The following is an 8,999-nucleotide window of genomic DNA, read 5'->3' as shown; positions in this document are numbered from 1 at the left end:
TGTGTCTGTGTAGGTTTCCTCTGGGTGCTCTGGTTTCCCCCATAGTCCAAAGACATGCAGGTTAGGATAATTGGTGGCTCTCAATTGACTGTAGGTGTGAATGGTTGTTAGTCTCTGTGTGTCAGCCCTGCAATGATATGGGTGAGAGGTGGACCCCACTTCTTGCCCATAGTTAGCTGGGATAGGCTCCAGCTAACCCATGACCCTGCACAGGATAAGTGGCTATAGATAATGGATGGATTTATTACACAACAACATTATTTAAAAAGTGTAGTGGAGATGTGGGTGTGGTTAACTTATTATGGTACACAGTACGTGCAGCACAAATTGGGCAGTGAGTGCAGATTGGGTACCCACAGGGTGAAAGCACTTCATGCATGAATTTTTCTGAGAAGCTGTTGAGATGAGAGCACATTCTGTGTGTGGGTGTGTGTTTCAGTATTACTATGGACACTGTTTAGTCATTGCTTTTCTCAACCATAAACACACCACTGAGTGAATCGCCTGATTTGTTTTCATCTTTGTGATAAAAAAGGGTGGGCATTTCTGTTTTTCATGTATTGTGATCATGCATTGCATAATAAGTGTGATTTCCCTCACTGCGTGCACTGTAGGCCGATTCTGCAACTGCTTTAGGTTCACATTAATTAAAGAAAATCTGAAAATCTCTGGTATGGGTCCATAGTTTAGATTTATAGACTCTTAAATTGTAGGCTATCCGAAACATGTTTGAGACCCATGAAAGCAAATATATATATATATATATGTTATTTACCAGCTGGGAGGTCCATATTGTGAAATACCGTGACCGAGGTCTTGAAAGTACTGAGCGAGGCCCTCTGGGCCGAGGTCAGTATTCAAGGCCGATGTCATGGTATTTCACCATACGGACCGACCTTAAGCTGGTAAATAATATATTTATTTTTTTCTTTACCAAATTCTAATAAAACGAGAGCGCCCGAAAGGGAAAACCAAGCCGAGCCATCATTTTGAATCCTCATTCACAGCTGTAATGCAAATGGCTTCCTCCTCGGTATACAAGTGCACTTCCATGGCAGGAAAAAAACTACATTTTGCCACGTATGTAGTCCCCTATTTATACAAAATTGAGTCATTCAGGATTCAGCCATGTTTTTGCTCGGCGTTAGCAACAGTTACAGGTTTTTAGCTTTCTCCTGGAATGTTTTATTTTATTTCTTCTTCCTCAGGGTAGTAAAACTCGCTTTCGCTGTGAAGATTGTCGTTATCGCTGTCCATGATATAAAATTAATGCTATTCCCCTGAGAAATGTGAAAATAAATTTTGACAAAAATTGCTACTATGTTTGTTGTTGTTGAGAACGAGCGAGTTGCCAGAGGTCCATAACCGAGGTCTGTAACCGAGGTCCATAACTGGGGTCCGTGTCGTAGGATACGGACCCGCTCGCCAGCCAATCAAAGCGCAGGATTTGATGGAAACTGGACTGCGAAAAAGTAAATTAAATTATTTACCATATATGTCACTTGTCTTCTTTCTCTTTTGTCCCATCACTCCTTTTACTCCCTTAATTTCTCACTCTATTCTCCTCCCTGTCCAATCTTTAACAATAAGTAGTACACTATTAGATAAAATACTTATTCCTATTGCTTGCTTGAATTTTGTTTGTTCAAATTTATCTCAAAACACTGATGAGAATATTAATTTTTCAGGAACAGTGGTATTTTTTGGAATAGGCAAGGGATACATTTAAGGATTTACATGGCTTTCAGGAAACAACTTAATGAACATTCGAGGAGGTCATGCTAGAGATCATAGCCATCACTGACAAACATTTCTAATGTTATAGCAAATTGAGTTATATTGGTTACGTTACAAAAAATTGAATTTTAACCCACTGGCAGGAAAAACTACTGCCAAAACGGTGCCATGAACAGCGCCAGATACAGCCTATACCATTTGAATATACTTCCCACTGACGGAATTGATCTATATTCTAAAAAAATGTAAGATTACAATTGTCTGATCCTTATAACCTACCTGGTATCCTTTTTAAATCCACTGAGGATACAAGTGATTCCCAATCTCCCATAGCCTAAATTGTAGCCATAGCTGAATTGATGACCTCGCCTAAACGAGTAGCCTCAATTAAAATGTGTAGTCTGCTACACAAATTACTGACACTTTGGTAACATTACCATAAGCCTACGGCTTTCCATAGCCAGCTACTCTGTGGGATAACACACCAATCTGTGTGTGAGTTCGCTAATGCCGTCGAACTGTTACAATTTAACCTCAGTGTGATTTCTGTTACAGCAATGCTACATCTAGCAACAACTTCAGCAGACTGACTGGCGCTGCACTGAGCTTCTCCTGCTAGCGTTGGCCGCAGTAGGCTACGGTTTGTTCGATCAACTGCTACATTTCAATTGTTATGCCCTACACAACAACACAAAATGTAGCTTACACATTTCAAGGCTAAATAACATAGATGACAAACGATGTCTACGTGGCAGTGGGGGCGTGGTCAAGCACAGGTTTGTAAATGGAGAGTGAAGCTGGGGAAGGCGAGTGGCAAAGTGGAAGCACATGTTGTGAATCAATGTGCTGTTTGTGTGTGTTTGTGTGCAGTGAGAGGGAGCAGATAAAAGGGGAGAGGAGCAGAAAATGGCGATCGCTTCCCCTGGCTGAAATCACACCGGTGTGCTGGGACACTGAAAATCCGTGAAGTCTGCTGAAAAGCGTGTTTTGTTTGATTCCTGGTTTCGAAATAAAAACCGAAAGTGAACTTGATCCTGCCTGCCCGTGTTTCAGTGCCCACGGTAACAGGGACACATTACAGTCACTTAGGCCTACAAAAAAAGACGATGGTTCACCTGTCCAGGAGCGGATGAAGCGCTCTGTCAAAGCTGAATGAATGACTTTAGTTTAGGCAAAGATTCTAGCGCTCCACTAAAGAGTTGTTCCTCGGCTCCACCAATCAAAATACTGGAATGACTACTGCCAGAGGTGTTCTTGACCAGGGGTTCTCAAGCTTTTCTACTGTAAGGCCCACTTATTAATACTTTTAAAGAGTTGGGACCCATTAAAAAAGATCCCCAATTATTTTGGCTCATCTATTCTATTAGAACCTCATAACCTACTGTAAAGTGTATTAATGGGATGCAACATCACTCCCTGTTACAGATGGGATCCCAGGAATTAAATAAGTGCAATAAAAACAAACTGTGTTTAATTGTAGGTATTGTATTTAAAACTGTATAGATGTGCCAGAAGCCAAACCATGCATGCAGGGCATTCTCAGCCAAAAGGGATTAATGATCCAAAAGTGGAGTCTGGTCCATTCACACAAGAATGTATTGCCATGTTTGTGTTCAGCAAACAAGCAAGTTATTAAAACCAAAATGCGGATAAAGAAACCACTCAATGGGATTAGATCCTTACACGCTAACAAAGAAGAATTTTTCCTACAAGTTGGAAAATGATCCATCTGTTGAGTTCCCCGACATCTCAAACTACCTGGTGCTGTACACACAGATGAAAACCTGGAAGAGCATGGAGGCATACAACTTTTTATATGTGCCTGGGTTAAAGATCTGGGAATCAGGACACTACAAGATAGATGGCAGTAGACGGATCTACTGTAAGTGCACAAAGAGTGTTTTTTAGCAGGTGTGTTATTTAACAAAACGAAAGCAAAACAGAAAGCGGAATCATAAAGCAGAGTATTTAAACAGCGGTTAAACACATGGATAGAAACAAATGTGATAATGATAATACTTTGCAAAGCTTCTGTGAAAACAGCATCTGTATCTGCTCGTGCTGATTGCGCTCAAATCAGTATTAGGTGTTTCCAATAAAGAACGGGTCCCAAGCGCGCGCACAATGCTCTCTGTGAACAAGCGCGGCCACTCGAGCTGCGCCAGACTCAAGTGCGCAAAACCGGGACAGTCAAGTGTTCACGTGCTATGTAACCACAACTTTTAGCTCATGTGTATATCGCCATGCATCGCCACCAAAATGCCTCATTTTCATCAACAACCCATCGCAGAGCACCGTGAGCTGTAGTGTGACCGTTGCTTAATGAGGTGGATGTGAGGTCGGATGCAACCCAGCAAATGTACCGTACTATCAGTAAAAATTAGCTTCAACTTGAACAAAAAATTTGCAGCCCACTAGATGGCGCTTCATGGCCCACTAATGGGTCGCCGCGCAGTGGTTGAGAAAAACTGTTCTAGAACATCTCTGCTCTCCGTCTTAAAGTGATCCACAAAACAATACGCGAGGTGCCTGCTGAAATCTGGTAGATGTTTCGGTCTGTGTTTTTTTGTTTATATATAAAAATATATAGGGACTGAAAAAGCCAAAAAAAAAAAAAAATCCTGACTGTATGTTAAGGTTACTGTGAAATGAGCGAGCACAGGGAAAACATTTAGTTAATTATTGAGCTTATTATTTTCTCAATCTTTATTGTGAACAGTTGTTTATTTAATTGAAAAACATGCTTGGTATAAAAATATTATTGTACAAAAGTGTAAAATACTTTCAATTATTAATTACCACATTATCTATGTAATGCTTAACAACGAAATGATATATTAACATTTTAACACTATATTTCATAGATTTTTGGTTAAAAATGAACCCCGTGTGACCTCATCGACTGGATTTCACAACTCTTAATGCCTTTTGCAACTACTAATGCTGAAATCAAGGCTGCACACTGCAAAGACACTCTAATCAAAGTTTCTCTTCAGAATCCTTCTTCTGAGTGAGTTCGGGAAAACCACATACAGAGACAAGGTTCATTACTGAAGTGTGTGTTTAAACTCGCCCTTTAGCCTTAACGTGCAACATTATCGGGAAACTCACCGCAGATCTTCGCACCTGCTGAGAACATGAAGATGAATCGTGTGGTTTTGGTCCTGGGCTTCGTCCTGATCATGGGGCTCTACTCAGATGCTGGTGAGTTTAATACACACATTTTATGTAGCTGTACAACAATAGTTGTGTGTGAAGTAGAAGTAAATATGTACAGTATAAACCACACACACACACACACACACATGCAGAAACACACCCACACACTTTTTATTTGGTATTAACTGATGTATAAAACTTATTAATGTTCCACCTTCAGAGTGACTTATAGAGGATATGGACTTGATAAGTGGTTACTCAGTGTATATACTGTAAAGCAACAATGATTACAGTTGTCCTACCTGTGAAATAAAAATGTGTTCTACACGGGAACAATGCGTAACACGTAATGTGCAATGTGTCTAAAAACAGATCAGAGCTTCCTGGATTATTATTATTATTATTATTATTATTATTATTATTAGTAGTAGTAGTAGTAGTAGTAGTGAGATCATATCAAAACATTTCATTAACTGAAGATCTGAAAGATGAATAATTTTATATGACATTTATGCACATTTATTTTATTATGAATTTCTATTTGACTAAATCACCTCATCTGTGTCTCACTCAGCTACAGTTGTTAAACATCTCACAGAGCCTAGAGAATGCTGTTTTGAGTTTTTCACTGGCAAAATTCCTCCTGAAAAGATCCTGAAGGTGAAAAAGACAGACTCACGCTGTCCACAGCAAGGCTTCATGTGAGTATCTGACAATTACACAAGGATTATTGTTTAATTCCAGGATTTTAATTTAAAAATGGGAATTAAATCCATTTCTAAATGAGATGAGAGTAGATTGAGATTGTATTGATGTGTGTGTTGATGTGTGTGTTTCAGTGTTACTACTCCTAAGTTCCACAGACTGTGTGCTCATAAAGTCGTCATCGAATGAAAAGCTTAAAGCATCTTAATGCTGCAACTGAGATGCAACACACACCATTTATTATGATGCTTATGGATGTTACTGATGCTTAATGTAATGCAGACTCAAATAAATGTATCACGCACCACTGAGTGAACTGCATGATTCATTAATATGCACAGTATAAAATACACACAGACGCACACACTTTATTAAGTATTAACTGATGTTGAACGATGGGTCGGTCTGGTTCTGTGTGGACTATAGAAAGGAGCAGACTGTGTGTTCATGAAGTTCAGGAGCATGAGTTTAATACACACATTTTATGTTGCTGCACAAAATTAATTGTACATGATGTATAAGTAAATATGTCGAGTATAGACTACACACACACCCACCCTTTATAAGGTATTAACTTATGTATAATAGTTATTTACGTTCTACCTTCAGAGTGACTTATAGAGGATATGGACTTGATAAGTGGTTACTCAGTGTATATACTGTAAAGCAACAATGATTACAGTTGTCCTACCTGTGAAATAAAAATGTGTTCTACGCGGGAAGAATGTGGAGAGTAGCACGTAACGTAATGTGTCTCAGGAAAAAAAAACAAAAAAAAACATCTGAGTTTCCTGGATGAATAATAATAATAAGTTGTATTATTATTCTCATCTCATTATCTGTAGCCGCTTTATCCTGCTCTACAGGGTTGCAGGCGAGCTGGAGCCTATCCCAGCTGACTATGGGTGAAAGGCAGTGGACGCTCTGGACAAGTCGCCAGGTCATCACAGGGCCGACACATAGACACAGACAACCATTCACACTCACATTCACACCTACGGTCAATTTAGAGTCACCAGTTAACCTAACCTGCATGTCTTTGGACTGTGGGGGAAACCGGAGCACCCGGAGGAAACCCACACAGACACGGGGAGAACATGCAAACTCTGCACAGAAAGGCCCTCGCTGGCCACGGGGCTCGAACCCAGGACCTTCTTGCTGTGAGGCGACAGCGCTAACCACTACACCACCGTGCTGCCCTGTATTATTATTATTATATTTGTATTAATAGTAATAGTAGTTGTTGTTGTGTCCAAGCTGGTGGCATGCAACGCCCTCTCCTGATCCAAAATGGTGCTTTTTTTTGTGTCATTTTGTTCCTCTGCTCGACCCTGAACAGCACAAGGACATCAGATCAACTGGTGTTCATGTCCACCATTGCCAGACACTCCTTCAATACAGATACCATGCAGAAAACATCATAAAACATGATCTGCTGGAGAAGCTATGCGATCTTGCCCTGCTGCGAGGAACAGGCCTCCAGTCCTCGGCCTTGCCTGAGGCCACTGACATGGGGAGGAGTCATCGGAAGCAGTGTGCAAGGAGACAGAAATGCAGCAAGCATGTGGGTGTCCATGCGAGGCTAACAGCTAACCCTAGCCAGCTGACTCTCCCATCCATTTTACTCTCCCACGTTTGCTCCCTGGAAAATAAACTGGGCTATATCCAGCTCCATCGGACACCCAGTGTGAGTTTAGAGACTGCTGCATCCTTGTTTTCATGGAGACATGGCTCAGCAACTGAGCTCCGGTCACCACCATTCAGCTGGATGGGCTAGCTTCATTCCGAGCTGACAGAGATGCAGCTCTGTGCGGTAAGACTCGCGGAGGTGGCTTGTGTATTTACATCAACACAGAATGGTGCAGGAATTCAGTGCTAGTCTCTGGTTATTGCTCATCGCTAGTGGAGTTTGTGACTGTTAGATGTAGACGATAATATTCACCATAGGAATTCACTTCCACATTCGTAACCAAAGTTTACATTCCCCCCAGCGCTAATGCTAAGGAAGCACTCTGTGTACTGTATGGTGCAATCAGTGAACTGTAGAATGCTCGCCCTGATGGACTGTTTATTATCACTGGAGATTTCAACCATGCGAATCTCAGGTCAGTGCTCCCTAAATTTCATCAATATGTGGACTTTGTAATGAGAGGGGCAAACACACTGGATCTTGTTTACACAAACATACAAACATTCCCAGGGCAACTCCCCCCACCCCCACTTCAGCTAGAATCTGTGGCAGAGGGGGGAGGAAGGGCAGAACAGGGAGGGAGTTGAACCTCCTGACCGCCTGGTGAAAGAAACTGTCCTTGAGCCTGCTGGTTTTGGCCCGGAGACTCCGCAGTCTCCTCCCAGACGGCAGCAGGCTGAAGAGACTGTTTATGTATATAAACACATATGTTTACATACCATGGTATCAGAAAGTGTCAACTTTTGCACTGAAATGTAAGCTGTATTAATGTATTAATATGTTTAATATTTAAGGGGTAAGAGATGGCTCAGTCGTTATCTTCTAGATAATCTGTAGAGTTTGAGTAGAGGAAGTGGTGAGTTGAGGTGATGTGTGTAGATGTACGGGGGGAGGACACACACATGGTTGGTTTAAAATAAACCAGTACAACTCAACTCACCATCAGAAGCAAATTTGATGTTCAAGAGAGAAGAGATCAGATCTTCACACACCTGCTGAGAACATGAAGATGCGTCATGTGTTTTTGGTCCTGGTCTTCATCCTGATCATGGGGCTCTACTCAGATGCTTTCCATGAGTTTAATACACACATTTTATGTAGCTGGTCAACATTAGCTGGAGATGAAGTAGAAGTAAATATGTACAGTATAAACTACACACACACACACACACACACACACTTTTTATTTGGTATTAACTGATGTATAATACTTATTAATGTTCCACCTTCAGAGTGACTTATAGAGGATATGGACTTGATAAGTGGTTACTCAGTGTATATACTGTAAAGCAACAATGATTACAGTTGTTCTACCTGTGAAATAAAAATGTGTTCTACACGTGAACAATGTGGACAGTAACACATAACATGCAATGTGTCTAAAAACAGATCAGAGTTTCCTGGAATAATAATAATAATAATAATAATAATAATAATAATAATATCTATTATTATTATTATTAGTAGTAGTAGTAAGATCACATCAAAACTTGGTTCATTAACTGAAGATCTGAAAGGTTTATAATCTTTATATGACATTCTATTAACATTTATTTTATTATTATTTTCTATTTGACTAAAACATAATATGCATAAACACTTAAAATGTAACATGCGATGTGTCTAAAACACATCTGGGTTTCCTGTAATAATAATAATAATAATAATAATAATAATAATAATAATAATTGTTTTTAGTAGTAGTCGT

The 8,999-nt window shown here is 40.2% G+C and overlaps 1 protein-coding gene across 1 annotated transcript; it reads left to right on the top strand.

Moving 5' to 3' along the window:
- The first annotated feature begins 4,874 nt into the window (after positions 1-4,874).
- Positions 4,875-5,790, top strand: LOC132889958 (C-C motif chemokine 14-like). The gene is made up of 3 exons (XM_060926762.1): positions 4,875-4,941; positions 5,471-5,597; positions 5,736-5,790. Exons 1-3 carry the CDS (start codon positions 4,875-4,877, stop codon positions 5,788-5,790), a joined length of 249 nt encoding a protein of 82 aa, XP_060782745.1.
- The last annotated feature ends 3,209 nt before the right edge of the window (positions 5,791-8,999 follow it).

The sequence above is a fragment of the Neoarius graeffei genome, chromosome 8, assembly GCF_027579695.1.
Source record: "Neoarius graeffei isolate fNeoGra1 chromosome 8, fNeoGra1.pri, whole genome shotgun sequence".
NCBI lineage: Eukaryota > Metazoa > Chordata > Actinopteri > Siluriformes > Ariidae > Neoarius > Neoarius graeffei.
Note: the sequence above shows the minus strand (reverse complement) of the source record. Positions and strands in the feature narration are given on the sequence as shown.